At 52.7% G+C, this 17,490-nt stretch overlaps 1 protein-coding gene across 2 annotated transcripts in view; it reads left to right on the forward strand.

The window, feature by feature from the left end:
* RBM33 (RNA binding motif protein 33) overlaps positions 1-17,490 on the forward strand; it is a 118,373-nt gene that overhangs the window by 89,181 nt on the left and 11,702 nt on the right. Inside the window, exon 15 of one of the 2 annotated variants that reach the window (XM_039230666.1) lies at positions 16,411-16,620. In XM_039230666.1, coding sequence (XP_039086597.1) covers positions 16,411-16,620 — 210 coding nt within the window. The remainder of the gene's footprint in view (positions 1-16,410; positions 16,621-17,490) is intronic. The other variant, XM_039230667.1, reaches the window with a different exon arrangement.

Raw genomic sequence — 17,490 nt, forward strand, 5'->3', positions numbered from 1 at the left:
TTTGTTTTCTTGAGGCGAGAATCCAGGCGTTAATCAGTTCTATAGTGTCTCTGGCCTTTTGTTCTGACCTTGTGTCAGGCATACTTAGTGTCTCACTTTTTTTACTTGAGTTGAAAACTTAGGAGGAGGGGCCATGGGGCCATGGCTGGGAATAGGCCTTTCCTTGTGGCATCCGTGGCTGGTACGGTGTGGCGCTGTGGCCCGTGTACAAGGGAGGGCCGCTGGCGGGCTGGGGTGCCGCTCTGCTCTGAGAGAGTGGCTTTCAAACCTGCTACCACCTTTCCTTTAAAAGCATTTATCTACTTAAGTAGCCTTTTTCTCCAGTTGGCGGGGGGGGGGGGGCATATTTTTTGTATCAGACTGTATTCTAGAGTCATGCTGTATAATTTTATAATACACAGAAAAGCGAATATAATATAATACACAGAAAAGAGAAATTTCACGTAAAAAAAGCTATGTGCCAAAATCTGGAACAACCTTCTTTAATGCTCCTTAGTTCTTAAGTTTTAAGTTAACTAACCAACACGTTCTGTATCTTAGGATTTATCTCAGCAAGTCCTGTGGTGGTAGTGTGCTGGCAACTTTTGACTTCTCGGAGGATAAATATCTCTTGTTCGTATCTCTCTGAACCAGAAAAAATAGTATTTCCCTAAAGGCCTTTGTTTTTGTTGTTGGTAGGAAGAAACTATACTTTAAAATTTTTTTGTTCATTTATTTTTGAGAGAGAAAGAGATGGAGCATGCACCAGCAGGGGAAAGAGAGAGAGAGGGAGACACAGAATCCGAAGCAGCTCCAGGTTCCGAGCTGTCAGCACAGAGCTTGATGTGGGGCTTGAACTGCGAGATCATGACCTGAGCCCAAGTTGGACACTCAGTTGACTGAGCCACCCAGACGCCCAGCTAAAGCTTTTATTTATTTATTTTTGAGAGAGAGAGAGAGAGAGAGAGGTAGACACAGAGTCTGAGGCCAGCTCTAGGCTTTGAGCTGTCAGCACAGAGCCTGATGAGGGGCTCAAAGCCACGAACTGCAGAATCATGATCTGAGCCAAAGTCAGATGCTCAACCAGTTGAGCCCCCGGGCGTCCTGAGAAAGAAGCGCTAAGGGGTCACGTTCAGAGCTGTGCCAGGTGATGCAGAAGGGAAGCGGTCTCGTCCCTGCCTTTCTCCTGACTGTCGTTTCTGCCCCAGCCAGCCTGCCCCCTGCCCGGGGACGGTGACGTGAAGGCGCAGGGCTCAGCTGGCCTCGTGTAGGGGGCTGGTGCGGGCCTGCCTGTCACACCTACGCAGAGTGTCGTGTGTGCGCCTCACCTTTACAGTCACTTACTGAGTAAAAGCATCTTATTGTGTGCTCATGTTCTTTTGTTTCTGGCTGTGAGACCCGCACTCTTCACTTCCTCTTAGTGCAGAACACGTGTGTCCTGTGTGGTGCTGGTAAGCGTTCCTCGAGAAGGAGGGATTTACTCAGGAGGGAATCCTGCCTACTTTTTGTAACCTACACCTGCACCCAGTCTACATCGTTAGAATTATTCTTTGCTGTCAGTAGCCTCCTCTGGTCTGCTGTTTGGTTTCTAGACGGGACCCAGGGCAGCATGTAGTGGGTGCCCTGCTGAAGTGGTCCTGGCATCCACCCAAGCAGGTGTCCGCAGGACTGCCCGGCAAGCAGAGGCGTCTGGGAACTCGTACTCTGATGTACAGATCAGAAACTTCTTACTAAATGTAGAATTCTCAGTTCTACGTGTGAGCGTATTATGAATCAATGCACAATTCTCTTGTTGTTTTCCATATTTTATTATTTATAATCAAATAACTTATGTTTGGATTTTATTAAGTAGGGGTTGTTTAAATGTGAGGGAGCCCAAGTCTTAAGGCAGTAGTTGTTTGTAGTTTTCCCTTTTATTAGTTATATTTTAAAGCGATGTGATTTTATTTGAGAGAGAGAGAGGGCGCACACACAGCAGAGGAGGGGCCGGGAGGGAGGGAGGGAGAGAACCCCAAGCAGTCTCAGCGCTGTCCAACATGGGGCTCAATCCCATGAACCATGAGATCCTGACCTGAGCTAAAATCAAGAGTTGGATGCTTAACTGACTGAGCCGCCCAGGCGCCCCTAAAGTGATTTTATTGCACCCTCATCATCGAAAGAATTTCTGGTTATTAGTGTCATGTCTCTTTATTGCAGCTAATGCATCATGGGCATAGGAAGCAAAAAGAACTTAATAAAAATCCTTCCTGTTTTGGTATTGATTCTCACAGTCGCGGTGGCCAGGGTCGGGGTGAGCTCGAAGAGTGATTCTTCATCTTCCTCGGGCTGTCGGTGTCTTGCCGGCAGTTGGCCCTTGTAATTTTCCCTGTCACGGAACGTGGACATTGCAAGTCTCTCTCAACAGAGAGCTTGCGTGTGTGCATGGTGGCGCCCCGTGGTAGGAGCAGTGTGGCTGTGTGGGAAGAAGCCCCGTGTCTGGATGGCCGTGTGTCTTCCGCTGTTTGGGGCCCTGAACTGTCAGTTCATTTGTCAGAACCCAGGTCTCCAGGATGTGGACGGGGTTTTTAAAGTCGTTGTGGGAAAGGAGGAGATGAACTTTCTGGCACCTGGAAGGCACTCCTGCACGTCTGCTACTTTGTAGGGCGCTCTTACGGCCCCTTCCAGAAACGCAGGCTGTGATTGCACGCCCTCAGTAGAAGTAGTTTCCCTACCTCCGGTGCTTAGCGTGTGCTCACGGCATCTGGGTGAGGCAGGTACTTGCATCCCCATCTTAACGGTGAGCGGACGGAGTCTCAGAGAGGTTGTGGCAGCAGCCCAGGGCCACCCAGCTACTGACTGGTAGAGCCAGGTTTCTCTACCAGCATTTGTAGCAGTTGTTTCTGCTGCTGCTTTTTCCGGTGCTCGTTGATGAGGGTGATAATCTGCCGTTTCCAGTGAGTTCACAGTCGGTCCAGAAAAGTTTTAGCAGGGGCTTCTAGAAGTATGATGATTAGGTTTCATTTTGCTTGCCCAACCCTAGTGGTGGCGACTGACTGGAGAGTGTTGGGGAGTGTTGGGAAGCAGGACAACACCTGGGGTCGGGGTATAGTCGCAGGGGCGGGGGCGGGGCTGGAGAGGGGCCGGCTTCCTGTTCTGGAGCCTGTGTTACCATGGCCGCTGGAGGGAGGCACTGCGTGGCCTGGCTGCGTGCGGCCCTTCCTTGCCCTGTGCTGTAAGCGAGCCTTTGAACACTTTTGTGTAAGTCAAGTCAGGCCAAAGTTTATATTTAAAACACTGAGGTGAAAACCTGGGGAATTTGCAGTTTTTTTTTTTTTTTTAATATTATTTATTTATTTCTAGGAGAGAGAGAGAGAGACAGTGTGAGCAGGGGAGGGTCAGAGAGAGAGGGAGTCACAGACTGAAACAGGCTCCAGGCTCTGAGCTGGCAGTAGGCACAGAGCCCGACGCGGGGCTCGAACCCACGAACTGCGAGATCATGACCTAAGCGAAAGTCGGATGCCCAACCGACTAAGCCACCCAGGCGCCCCGGGAATTTGCCGTTTAAAGAGACCTTTGTTGTGAGGCTGTCCATGCACGTGCGAATTTCAGTTCCCTGCTCCTGTCTCCTCGGCTCTGCCAGAAGAGGCATCCGTAGAGTGGTGGTTCATGACGAGTGTTGGAAATTGGCAAATACTTCCAAACTTTCCTGTGCCTCCTTTGAGCTTCCTCTGTACGTGATCTGCCTAAAGAATTGTGTCTGAGGGAATGGTCCTTAACTACTTGAAATATGGAAATATTCTCCATTTGCTCATTTCTCAGGGAGCTACCAAATTTATTTAATTTTCAGAAGCCAAATGATCAGTCTTATTAAATCATAGGTCTGTTCACAACCCAGACATAATCTGGAAAAACTATTCAAGTGATACGGGAGCAAACATATGAAAAAACGCAGTGTTTACTCAGGGTCAGCTTACTGTAGTCCCCCAGCCATCCTTTGTGAGCACACACTGGGACACCAGAATCGGAGCACGCGTGGGCCCGGGGCATGTCTTCCGCGAGGACCTTAATCGGGACCGCAGCTCTGTCTTCAGGGGAGGGCACGTTCGGTGGCGGTGCAGGCAGCCTTGGCGGTGGCCCAGACTGACCCCGGCAGCCACAGCGGCGGGAGGGCGGCTGTGCGGTCACCACACCCTTGGATTTCATTTTTAAAAGGCTGTCAAAGCGCGGCACGCACGAGCTCGCTGCCGGGGCCTGGGCTGTGCTCGCCCGCGCTCGGGTTCCTCTCAGGTCTCTCTAGAGGTCGTGGGAGAGGTGGCGGGCCTCCCCGGCCGCGAGTGCGTGTGTGCCGGGGGCCGTTCACTGTGGAGGGGACTTCGGGTTAAGAGAAGCTGCAGAAGCGCTGTAAGCACCCATGGAGTCGCCGTCCGACCGACCAGCCCGTGTGGGACCGTGTTTGTGTGATCGGAGAGCGGGTTGGAGACACAGCATGTGTTCTCTCAGCATCGAGACCTTCTCTCTCACACCCACGGGGGGACGTCCTCACAGCTCAGGAGATCTCACGGTGACACAGAATTGCTGCCTCACCTTTCCTCGGTCGTGCCGGTGACGCTTGTGCAGCCACCTTCCCGCTGTGTGTGGCCCCCTCCGGGACGGCGCCTCGGCCTCCGTGTGTCTTGCCCTTGACTTTTCTGACACGGGGAGGCTGATGATCTTGTCATCTGTCCTTGGACTTGTCGTACTTTGCCTCGTGATCACTTGCAGGTCATGCGTTTTCGGCAGGAGCCGCACCGGAGGAGACCGTATCCCCAGGGATTTGTGTCGGGGGTGGGGAGCGGGGGGGGGGGGCGCCTGGCACGTTTGTCCAGGGTTGGCCGCTTTGGTCCCGTGGGGAGGATGGTGCTGCCAAGTGTGTGCCGGACGGTTCTGGTCATGCCGCGCAGGTAGCCGAGGAGTAACGTGTGAGAAGGCACCCGGGACTGTAAATGCCCCGTTTCTTGTCCGGTTTGCATTTTCTTCAGTGAGCAGCGATGTTCTCTTTCTTTCTTTTTTTTACTAAAAATTTTTTTTCACGTTGTTAATTTTTTGAGAGAGAGCGTGTGAGCAGGTGAGGGGCAGAGGGAGACGGAAAGACTCCCAAGCAGGCTCTGCAGTGTTTTCATGGAGCCCGATGTGGGGCTCAGCCTCCCCCACCATGAGACTGTGACGTGGGCTGAAATCAGGGGCCAGACTCTCAGCCGACTGAGCCTCCCAGGCGCCCCGAGCACCCATGTCTTTCTGATGCCAGCGCCCTTTCTCTCTGCTCACTGTACAGCCTCGTCGTTTCTCTCGTTTATTTGTTCATTTATTCACAGCAACGTGAGCATATGGATTCTCATTTTATCCAGCGAACTGTTGCTGTCATTATTTATTTTGATGTTTGAATTGTCCCAGATCGGCCGGTAGCAGCCCCTTCAGGCCAGCTCTGTGTTCTTCAGTGCCTCTCTGTCACTCTCTGAACACATGCTTAGAGCTGGGGCAGAAGGGCGAGGAGACCCGTGCCGTTTCCCGCTCAGCCTTGCTGTCCTGTCTTCGTCGTGAGGGTGTGGTGAGGGCCTCCCAGCGCTCACCCAGCCCTCCACCGAGAGCTCCCGGGGCCGAGGAGGGACCAGAAACAGATGCTGTTGTATGTGACGTTTCTGGAAATAAGGCATGGACCTGAATAAAGCGTGCTCTTTGCTGTGTTGAGCTTATTTCTTGCATTGTTTTTGTGTGAGAATTCCGAGAATTCGGTGTCCCTATTTAAATATTAAAACTGAAGCTGGTGGTGGACCAGGGCGCTGGCAAAGCAGGTCCTCCCGGCAGAGGCCACGGTGCATGGTACTAAGCGGGGGGGTCACATGGGGAGTCTCCCAGGGTTCCCTCCTCCCCATGGCAGGGTGCAGGCCGGCTCGCCATGTGCCGGGACCTGAAGGTGCATTCTGCATTTTGTTTGCTTCCTTGTATGTGTCCGCACGGCTGCCAGACGGCTAGGGGACCCTGCGGCCTCCTCGGTGACTGGGGTGTGAGGGTCCTATGTTAGCTGCCAGCACTTACGAACAGGGCAGCTGTGCTGGATGGAGATGGTCACAGCGGAGTGACGGGGCCGCATTGCCGGGTCAGCTGTGTAAGGAAAGGAGGAGCTGCTCAGCAAACCAGGTGCTGAGGAAGCAGACTGCAACAGGGTGTTGTGGGTAGTGTGACAGGGGACCTGAAGAAGTGACTTCAAGTGGAGAGAGTAGATAATGGCTGAAGGAAGACAGAGGAAAAGGAAAACGCTTTCTAGGCTGATGGAGGAGAGCAAGTGTGAAGGTCCTGTGGCAGGGAAGTCGTGGCCGGTTTTCCAGCTGCAGGAAGGCCAGCTTGGCCAGAGAGCAGGGGCCTTACCCGCTCTATTGGTTGTTGGATCTCGGTTGTGAGAGCAGTGGGAGCCGTTGGCCAGTTTTAGCAGAGGGATAACAGGAGCAGTGTTTGAACCCTGCCGCCTTAGAGTTTGCTTCTGAAACAGTCGTTAGGCGCAGGCCTCTTTCTGTGTTCTGTAATACACAGACCATCACAGGCACGACTCCTGAGCGTTGGGTTTGGAGACAGAAACGTTTATCCTGGGGCCTCTACTGCCCACTGGGGACTCCTCCGCTGAGGGGGAGCGCAGCTTCGGTGCGTAGAGCGCAGGGTTGGAATTGGCCACCTTCACTGCCTCCTGCCCTCAGGATGTGTCCCGCCCGCCCGCTGCTCTGTCCCTGGTTCCTGCTGCTGACTCAGCCTGGGTTTGCTCTTCTGTTCAGTTTTGTTCCCCAGGATTTAGGACAGTTTCAAGGACATTATAAATATTTAAAAAGGCATTTGTTGAAATTTAGATGACCCCAGTTTGTGAAACTTGAAAACACCAAAAATAACATTAATCCTTGTTATTAATTCTTCAGGCCATCTTTTCAGGCTAAAATGTGATTCGTTCCCAGACTCCTCCTTTATTCAGTTTACAAAATGGGATGATATCAGACATACCGTTTGGCACTTTTTGGGGTTGTATCGAGGGGTGAGTGTGCACTGAGACTTGCCCACGCGCAGAGCCGGGTCAGGGCAGAGTGCGCCTCACGCAGGGCAGGAGGTCCCGCTGGGTGTCCTGTGCTGCGCCGCCTCTCTGGCGTGGAGGGCACAGCTCCTGTCCTGACCTCGTGCCGGGCGTCAGGCAGTCCCGGGGGCCAGGGCTGCGCTCGGGCATCAGGAAGGAGGGAAGTCGGATGGGAGGGAGTTGACAGTGAGGTGAGGAGGGACAGAGCCGCCATGGCGTTGTGACAGAGGGTCCTGGGAAGACCAAGAGGTCAGGGAACTGGGTGTAACACGGGGGTGGGGTGGGGGGTGAGCCTAGGCCTGTCCCTGCTGGCTCCTGTCTCTCCCCCTCCAGTGGGAGGGAGGCTGGCTGAGCAGGAAAATGGCCAAAAGGCAAACAGAAGAGAGGAAGGAACTGGGGCAGAATCTGGATTAGTCACATATTTGAGGATATGTGTATTCTAGAAACTTCCTTTTGGAGGAGAAGGTCTTGTGCATAAATAGTTGTCTTTAAGAGCTTTGAAATGTTTTAGCGGGCAGAATTAATAACTTTCAGAGAAATGACTGTTTAAGCGAAATTGGGGCAAGATTGGCCATTGTTTGTTACAGGTCAGAAGCTCCTTGTAGTGAATCTGAATCTCTCTGCATTTACGTTTTGAGTTGTTTTAGGGCTATGGTGTTGGGGAGTGAAGTGCTGAAATCAGAAATGAGGATTTGCGAACTCCCTCTCCCCAGGGGAAGAGGAGCCCCCTCCCCATCCCCGCAGGGAAGGAGCCCCCTGCCTCAAGGTCCTCCAGGCTGCTCCCCCAGGGCCTGTGACGCTTCTCTCCCCAGCCCGCAGGGGGAGGCTCAGCTGCCCTGAGAACCTGGGGGGGAGCCCTCGGGTCCCCACCGGGCTTTGTTTCCTTCCCCCGAAGGCCAGTTAATTTTCCCTTTTCATGATGCCCCCAAAGACCAACTAATCTCGAAGCTAGAGTGATAACCACGCTAGAGTAACTGCCCCGTTCCCAAGCTCCCGCCACGCAGTGAGCCCCGCGTCCGCGCCATTGGGTCCTCTCCGGGCGTAGGGTCCCCTCGCCTCGCTTCGGGAAGCCCGGGCACCTACGAGCCCTGTGTGCTTTGCGCTCCTTAACCTTCGGGGTTTGGTTTTCTGTCTGCGTGCACCCACTGGGTCAGTTCTGCAGGAAGCATTGAAGACTTAAACTGCTTGGTGCTGTGGGAGGACCATGGGCGCCGCAGATGCAAAATGCGCTCAGCTCCCGCTTTACTGCTGCAGTTTAACCCGGGTGGTGACCTAGGCACCTGGAAGAAAACGTTAGCCTGTTTATTTTCTTGCTCCTTTTCTCCTTTGAACAGTGGTCTTCAGAGACGAAATAGAGCCTTAAGCGTATTGATATTTAGAAACTTCGTGTAGCGTGCATATCATTTGTTGTCCAGATTCCGAGCGAGCTTTCCAAAGATCACAGGGCCAGGCCCAGCATTGTTGCAGTTAATAGAAACCTGTTCCGTGAGGTCTGCGGGCTGTGCGATCGGCCGCACCGGCGTGACAGTGAAGTGGGCCTTATCGGACGGAGAATTCCTGAGAGGCTGCCCTGGGACCCTAGCCACTGTCCTTCTGTGTGTCCTGACAATGTTATCTGTCCCCTCAGTGCGGAGTATCAAATGTCTGTCACGAGTACAGAAATTAATGTAATGTCACCTGAAGACATGCAATTAATCTTTTAGAGGTTTTCATAATACCTTTACAGAAAGAGTTGCCAGTTTGGCGGATTTGGATTTTGGGGTTTAGAAGAAGATAAGGAAAATTAATTTTTCATCAGGGTTAATACAAGCTAGCAGGGCCACAAAAGCTGAGAAAAATGGTTGGGGAATTTGTCAAGTGTTGTCACTCTAGAATAATGCTGCTTAACGTCTGATAGGTATAATCAAGAGTTGAGATTTCTATAGAGAGGGATTAATCAATTTGCTCACTAGTGAATGCAAGTCAGTGATATCACTTCTTCATGGCATTTAAGAATGAAAATAAGATTTGATCTGTCAAATTGCAAGAAGCCCTGACAGTATCAATAGGCATTTTTATCTATACATTTAAACCATTTGTTATAAATAAATTTGTCCTGCTAATGTTGGTGGCTCCCGACCTCATTTTTTGGGAACGATTAAGCTGATGACAAGTATTCCCTAAGCTTACTTAATTCAGGTGGTGCCTCTTATATAATTTGAAAGAGGAAAACTGCTCTGAAAAGACATTTTTATAGTATTCGTTAAAAGATGATCATTTATGAAAACAACCAACAAAATATTTCTGGTTTGTGTGGTCTCAGGTGGGCCAGCCTCTCCTCGTCTGTGTTTCAGAGGCGGCAGAAGGTACTGAGGATCATGAGCAAACCTGCTGCCCTGTGAGGTGTCTGAAAGGGGGCTGTGCCCCTCCGGAGAAATTCACTTTCACAGCGAACGTTCCTCTTTCAGGGGCGCCTGGCCAGCTCAGTGTGGAGGAGCGTGCGGCTCTTGATCGCGTGGTTGTGAGTTCGATCGAGCCCCACTTTGGGGGTAGAGATTCCTTAAAAATAATAAAATCTTTAAAAAAACACAAAACAAAACCAAAGCAGACTGACTTGTTTTGAATGGGATGCACTTTACCATCCACAAAGGGTCAGTTATTTCCTTCTGTGAACATTAACAGTTTTCTGAAAATCCTAATTCAACGGCAGTATTTTTTTTTTTTTTTTGTATTTTTTATTTATTTCTAGGAGAGAGAGAGACAGCGTGAGCAGGGGAGGGTCAGAGAGAGGGAGACACAGACTCTGAAACAGGCTCCAGGCTCTGAGCTGGCAGTCAGCACAGAGCCCGACGCGGGGCTCGAACCCACGAACCGCGAGATCATGACCTAAGCGAAAGTCGGACGCATAACCGACTAAGCCATCCAGGCGCCCCTAACGGCAGTATTTTTAAACTTACATATGTGAATACAAACGATTTTAGGATCTCTCTGAGAGCTGTAACTGTGTATGTAAGTTACGGAAGACTTCCAGGTGGGTGGGGCTTCTGCGTGGTTTGCTCCTCATTCACCCTCGTCGGGGTGCGTGTGCTCCTGGCCACCCGAGGAATTACTACGTTGACTGCTTTCACAGCTGAGCTGGCACAATTCTGGAACGTGAAATTCTCCCCAAAATTAGTTTTTCATCGTGCTGATTTGAAAGAGAAGAGTTGGTCTCTCCACTGAAAAAATGAAACCTCTCTGTTTTTCTCCCAGAAGCGAATGATTGTTGAACTTCGATTTCGGCCTTCAGGGCTCAGTGTGGCTTTTAGGGCAGCAGCACAGGGGCCTTTGTTTTTGGGTGGCGGTTAGCCTTTCTGGGCTCAGCTTCTGCTGACAACAGTTGTGTGTCGAGGCCGCGTGTCCCGGGAAGCAGTTACCGTGTGACCAGGGGTCTCGGGGTCTCCCCCTGCCCAGTGCGGGGAACAGTTGCTGGAAGGGAGGGTTGAAGGAGCCGCACTGCATCACCCCACAGGCCTGCTCAGCCCTCCCGCCCCGCCGAGCGGGGCCGCCTTCCTGCCTTGCCCGGCTCTGTCGTGAAGGTGACCATGTGGCCGTAGCTACTGCAGGGTTCGGAATCGCCATGGGTCCGAGCAGTCCTGGGGCTCACCGGTGCTTCCTGCCCCCTCCAGTAAGCAGGGGTTCGGAGCGGCCTTTCCAAGAAGTCGGCCCGGCGTCCTAGTCCCTGCCTGAAACACCCCCCTTCCTGTGTGCGGCACTGACTGAGCAAGTGCCTGGCTCCGCCGCTCTGTCCGCCCTTGGAGGCTGCTGTGGGGCCGGTTGGTGACGGCAGGGGGCGAACACCCCCGTGCCCGTGAGTTCCTGCCCTGGGGCCAGAGCCGTAGGTGAGGGGCACACCCACAAAAACAGGTCCCTCTTGTCAGGCGATTTCTTAGGGGGCCCTAGATGAGGCCTTCACACCACACGTGGGACCCCCCTCCACATCACGGGCTTCTGCACTCCGCTCTCCCTGAGGAGAGTCTTGTCCTTACAGATACGAAAGGAGAGGCTCTGTGATACCTGTTTTTCCTCAGCTTTGGGGTCAAGCCTGTTTTAAAAAGTGAACATTTCTTGAAAGGAAAATGAAAGCGTAGAACTTTGTTTTTCAAAGTTTTTATCTGACACGAATGTCTCCTCTCACAATAAATTACCACGAGTCTCCTTATTTGGAGTATTTCTTGACTAAATGTTTCTGTTCTCAGTTCCCAGTTTAAAAAAATCATCAGATCAGGGGCGCCTGGGTGGCTCAGTCGGTTAAGCTTCCAACTTTCGCTCAGGTCATGATCTCACGGTTCATGGGTTCGAGCCCCACATCCGGATCTGTGCTGACAGCTAGCTCAGAGCCTGGAGCCTGTTTCAGAGTCTGTATCTCCCTCTCTCTCTGACTCTCCCCTGGTCACGCTGTCTCTCTCTCTCTCCTAGAAATAAATTAAAAAAAAAATATTTAAAAAAAAAACCATCAGATCACTAGTGTTCTGTATTTATCATCCAAATACATACACGTGTCGTATACCTTAAAACAGGTGATTGTGATATCTTTGTGTGCAAGCTGTTCTGTTTAAATTAAAGTTTACTATCTAGACGGTCTTGTGTTTAGCTTTGGATTGCTAAAGAAAAAGCATATGATAATATTCTTTTTGTCCATTATCTGTATGGACGTCGCTCCTTTTAGGCCACATGTAGCAGCTCATTGTCTATTCTGCAACGTGGCATAACGTTTCCTGATGCACAGAAATAGTACTACTAACTTGAAGGCTGGCCTTTTTAATCTTGTAGTGACATGTGGTCAGTGCCTGCGTCCTCACCGACAGTGCGACAGCCTCTCATCCTGATACTATAGGCCTTTTTACACAGCACGTTGAGAACTGCGCCGTAAAGTATGATTTACTGTGCACTGATTTATTCAGTAGCTATCTCAGGACCATCAGCGCGCAAGACATTTTGGCTTGGTGAGCAACGCAGACTTTCGGGGTCTAATCTGCTGGTTTCTTCAGATGCTTGTGAGGTAGTGTGTGCTCTGGGTGCCCTCGAACTTTCACCTTGCCAGGTGAACTTCCAGGGGACTTACTTAGATCCCTTAAGTCCGTACAGTGAGAGGCTCTCGCATACAGCTAGCCGGCATGTAGCCAGTTCGTTGCCTCACGTCGGCAGAAGGGTGGGGGGTGGAGGGTCAGCGGGTAGACTCTGGCACCCAGCACACAGCCTCTTGTGGGGCCTGGGGCTCCGCGGGAAGTATCTGCTCGTGTGACAGAGAGAAGTGTCCGTGAGGCCCGGGCAGCTGAACGCATGCGTAGGAGATGCAGGAGTCTTGTACTAACACGGTTCCAGGACTTCAGAGAAGTTAATAAGTGATGGACCACTCACTGGCTCTTAAGAAAGATGAGGATATGGTGTAATCCTTAAAATTTTAAACTTTGTATGTTGGAAAAATTCAAGTAAATACCAAACAAGAGAGAGGTCACATAGCTCTTTAAGGGAAAGACTTTGAAACATTGGGCACGGAGAGTGAGTCAGCCCTGCCCGGCCTGGATGCCAGCTTACGCTTCGGCTGGAAGGCCTGTGGAGAAGCTCACAGACCAGCAGCTTAAATGTTTATGTGGATCATAGTCTTGCAAAATGGCCTGCCTTTCCCACACTGCTACCGTATCATTCGGGGACATTACTCTGCAAGGTTGGCGTGACTCTCGGCTGGCACTGACCGTGCACTTGATAAGAGGCACCGGGTCACAGAGCGTCGGGGGCGCCCATCCGGCTCGGCCGTCTGCAGCCTTAGCTGGACAGCCATCAGCCCAGGAGCCCTTCAGATACACTGCGTCTGGGTCCCGGCTGCACGGAGCCCAGTTGGGTGGTTCTGGAGTAAAGCCCAGGATGGCTCAGATTAGAGCTCTCCGCAGGTGACAGGTGCGGGAGCCGCGTGTCCCTGCCTGGCCCGGGCAGGTGCAGGAGAATGGTCCTCAGGAGAAAGCCTGCGCGTTTTCAGCAGAAGCACGACGTGGGCTGCTCGTTTGTAGAGGACGCCACCCCCCACCCCCCACCTCCGGGCCGACACAGTTTCCTTCTGTCCCTGGGTGGTTGCGGGTTTTCCTGCGTGCCCCACACGCTCCTGGCTGCCCAGTGTCCGGGCAACCGGCCCTGCGCTCCTGGGGCGGGCGCCGCCCGGGCCTGGCACGCGGTCCTGCCGTCTTGGGACGTTCTGTCTGCTGGCGTCTGGGTGGGGCCCTTGACATACGCGTGTGGGCTCTTCTTTTGCAGCGTTCTTCTCTTTTGGTGCCTGCTTTTCTCTGCGGGTCATGCCAGCCTCCGAGGAGGAGCCGGAAGGTTCTTTGTCCTCTGTCTTCTGGAAGAGGCCTTGTAATTGGCTGCCTTCGTCCTGCCGCAGTGATGTGGCGCACCGGTGAGTCCGGTGGGCTTCCCTCTGAGGTTTTCCGTTGCCAGTTCAGGGTCGCCCCAGATTTTCAGCTCTTTCTTCTGGAATCGGCGCTGGTGTTCTACATTTTTCATGCCATCTGCCCATCTCACCTCAGTGGTCTCGCTGGGTGTAAAGTTGTTCATGATGTCCCTTTTCGTTTCGGCAGGGCCAGTGAGATGAGTGGCTCTCTGATTGTGGAGGTTGATCGTTTGTGCCCTCTCTCTCCTTTTCTTGACGAGTTTCCTGATCAAGGTCATCAGTTTCGTTGATCTCAAAAATGCAACTTTTGGTTTCATTGATTTTTCTCCATTGTTTTTCTTTTTCTTGTGCCATTGCTTTTTGCTGTGATCTTATCATTTCCTCCTTGTATTTTGAGCTTGATTTCCTTTTTTCCTCTAGCTTTTTGAGATAAAAGCTCAGGTTATTGATTTCAGATTTCTTTTCCTCTCTGACATAACTGCTGTAGTTGATTCTCCTAGATTTTGATATACTGTATTATTTGTTCAGTTCAGAATTTTTTTGACCAGTTTTTTATTCCTGTTTCATTTCTTAGCCCAGCTTCCTAGGGCTCAACCCTGTCGCTGCATAGCCGTCACTCAGGAGGAGGTTGGCCAGTGGTCCAGGAGTAGGGGCGGTGCTTGCCTGACCCCATCCTTCCTGCCCCCCCCTCAGGCCCCCGGTGCCTTCGGAGCACACTGACCCAGGCTTTCAGGAGCCCTTGTGGTTCCAGGATCTCATTACATTTCTCCGATTACTGGCTGGTCTGCTGTTGTTCCAGAAGGGACTGGGGCTGACAGATTGGTGGGTGTGCCCCACTCCCTTCCCCCCCAGGCTTCCTGACAGCGCCACTGTGGCTCCCGGGCCTGCAGGCCGCACCGGGTCTGCCCCGCGGGTCAGTGGGGAGCCCCATCACCGAGCGCAGACCTGGTCTCGGGACCAGGTGCTGCTCTGTCCTGTTTCACTTTTGTCGATGCCGGTGACCTGAGGTGCTTACTCTGGGCGGTTCTGTCCAGTTACAGAATGTGTTTTGGGGAAGGAGATGGGCCAGCGTCTTCCTGCCGCGGAAGCCAGAAGCCCTGCTACATGGGACATTTCTCATCTCTTCTTTCCTGGGACCTGATTGCCTTGGGCAGTTTTTACAGAACTCTCATCTACACCTGTCTGGCCCCAGCCCCTATCCCTACAATCTATTCCACTCAGCTGTCCCTAAAAGATAAGTTTAAAATTCTTTAAAAGTGTATTTATTTTGAGAGAGAGGGACAGCATGAGTGGAGGAAGAGCAGAGAGAGAGAGAGAGAGAGAGAGAGAGAGAGAAAGAATCCTAAGCGTGTTCTGCGCCAGCAGCACAGAGCCCAACAGAGAGAGAGAGAGAGAGAGAAAGAATCCTAAGCGTGTTCTGCGCCAGCAGCACAGAGCCCAACGTGGGGCTCAAACCCATGAAACAGTGAGATCATGACCTGAGCTGAAACCAGGAGTCAGATGCCTACCTGACTGAGCCACTCAGGCGCCCCCAAAGAGAAGTTTGGGGGGAGGGAGGGACACATATAACACAGGGGCTGCAGCTGAGTTCGCTTCTCCAGTTCCTTCTGGAAGCACTGGGGGCTGAGCAGTCTGGGGGCAGGTCCACTGACCACAGACCGCTGCGCTCCCGTTCATGTGAGCCGTAGAGCCTCGTGCTGATGGAAGCGCGAGGTCTGCTTTTCACAGTCGAGCGTCCATTTCTGCTAAGATTACGTCATTGAGCAGCTCAAGATGGGGGTCTCTTGCCATCCACACTTTCCCTCGTGACGCGGCCCTCGATACTGAGAGCAGCGGACAGGCACCATCGGAGGTGTTTCTATGCTGCCCGGGGGTATCCCGAACATAAACACCGCAGCTTAAATGTGTTAGATGGCAAATACTCAACTGAGACCATTTTAAGGATCTCACGGGCTTTGTTAAGCACCTCGTGAGGTGGGCATTGCCTCATCCAGCAGGCAGAGGGGCCCCTGGGAGATGCACAGACGGAGATTTTCTTAGAAGGGGGCTGGGGCAAGAGTGTTACTGCTCTCAGAGGCTGCTGGCTCTCCCTTCGGGGTCTCACCGTGCAGGTGACCTCACCTTCTTCTGGGGGAGAGGGCCCCCTGTGGCCTGCCCTTTAGCCCCGATGGAAAACTTCCTGATGGACCAGTGAAGACTACATTTGTCAGGGCGGCCAAAACTGCAGTTCGATTAGGGAGTGAGCCCTGGTTTGGGAGCTCGGTGTGAGTGACACCATTTTGGGTCTGTGGTTTTCTTTTTAACAAACAGCACCATTTTTAAAGTCAAGAAATGAGGGAACATTAGTAAAACTGAAAAGGTTAGATTCTGGTCCTTGTGAAGCTCTTACTAGGGCCACCGGTCCCTCCTGTGTGCGAGGCCGGGGGAGGCCCTTGGTGTCCCAGCGGGGAGTGTCCGGATGGGGAAGGGTCGGGGGAGGGAGAGGCCCCGGGCACCTCCCAATGCTGAGTCCCCAGCGCCCACAGCCAGTGAGGTACGTCCCAAGGACGGGGGACGGTCCACTTGCCTTAGGTCTGAGGACAGGGCAAGAGTGTAAAACCACTGCCTGTGCAAACCCAGCGTGTTGTGACAAGACACCCCTGGAAATGGTACGTGCGTGTCGAATATGAAGTACTTTTTGAGCTAAGCACTGTTGCACTGAACCAAGCCTCACATGCCTTAATCACAGACCTCGTGTGTGTATACAGTAATTAAAGACCTTCGTGTTATAAATTTCAAAACTGTGATTAAAACCCAAACACTGTCAAATGAGAAGTCTGCTGAGTGGCCCTAGTGAAACGACATGTTGGGTTTTCCGCCTGTCTGAAATGGTGCGGTGCTCCGTGCTGGTCGAGGCGGACCCACCGCTGCCGGGGAGGCCTCCTGGCCACACACGTACTGACCAGCCGCTGCCTTGTTTCAGCAGGGAGGAGAGAGCGACGGCTTTTTTCACCCCGAGGGCCAGCCCCAGCGGCTCCCGCAGCCCCCGGAAGCCCGACAGCTGCCCGCCCGCAAGGTGACGCTGACCAAAGGGGCGCCGCAGCAGCCCCTGCACCCGCCGGTGGGGGCCCACGTGCACCCGGCCGGCCCCCCAGGCATCAAGAGCATCCAGGGAGTCCATCCGGCCAAGAAGGTACTGCCTGTGACCTAGGCCGCGCTGCGGCAGCACGGCCACCCCACGGGAGGGCTCCGATAAATTCATAAGTGAACCGTAATTCCCTGTGCTCTGGCTTCAAAAACTCATGTGTTCACAAAAGGACTTCTCCTCGGGTGATGCTTTAATGGGACAACTCGAGGAGAGGCCGCGTACCTGAGGTTGTGGTGGTTTTCGGCGGCTCCGACCCCGTGTCCGCAGACCCCAGTCCGACTCGGTTCCTTCCCTGTTCAGCGCGCTCTCCCTGCTCTGCCGCCCGAGAGCCAGACGTCCCCCTTAGCCCGTGCGCGGGTGGGAGAGCCGGGTCCCTGCGGAAGGCGGCCCTGACTGGTTCTGACTCCAGTTTTGGACAAATGAGGGTATCTGTCACACCTCCCAGGGGAGGTGAATGTTCTTTTGCACACCGAATCTAGAACCCTCCCTGGAGAAGAGTGTCTGCTCGTCCCGTCCTGTTTCCGGGGTGAGGTGCCTTTTCCTCAGCTTCCCCAGAGCCTGGCAGTACAGTCCCCTCTCTCCTTCCTCTTGGTGCATAAGCCAGAGGCCCCTAGTATGATGAAGTTACGTACGGGAGGAAGCAGGGAAGCAACACTTGCTTGGAGTTTCTTCTAGAAAGTTCCGGAGTCCACTAGCTCATCCTAGGTGTCCAGCTGCTGACCCAGGTAGTAATAGAGTCAGTATGCAGGCTGCTCTGGGTCTGTTACCCTGTCTGTATTATCTCGTAAGCACTTTATGATGTAGGAGCAAATAAAATTACCCGCTTCTTGCAACAGAAGACGTGTGCAGACATTAAGTCTTATCTTTGGTCTTTGAAGGTTGCTCCAGTCTAAACTGGCTTTGGTCAGGTGCCGT

Source organism: Hyaena hyaena, unplaced genomic scaffold (assembly GCF_003009895.1).
Source record: "Hyaena hyaena isolate Hyena2069 unplaced genomic scaffold, ASM300989v1 scaffold_50, whole genome shotgun sequence".
In the NCBI taxonomy this organism is placed as follows: Eukaryota; Metazoa; Chordata; class Mammalia; order Carnivora; family Hyaenidae; genus Hyaena; species Hyaena hyaena.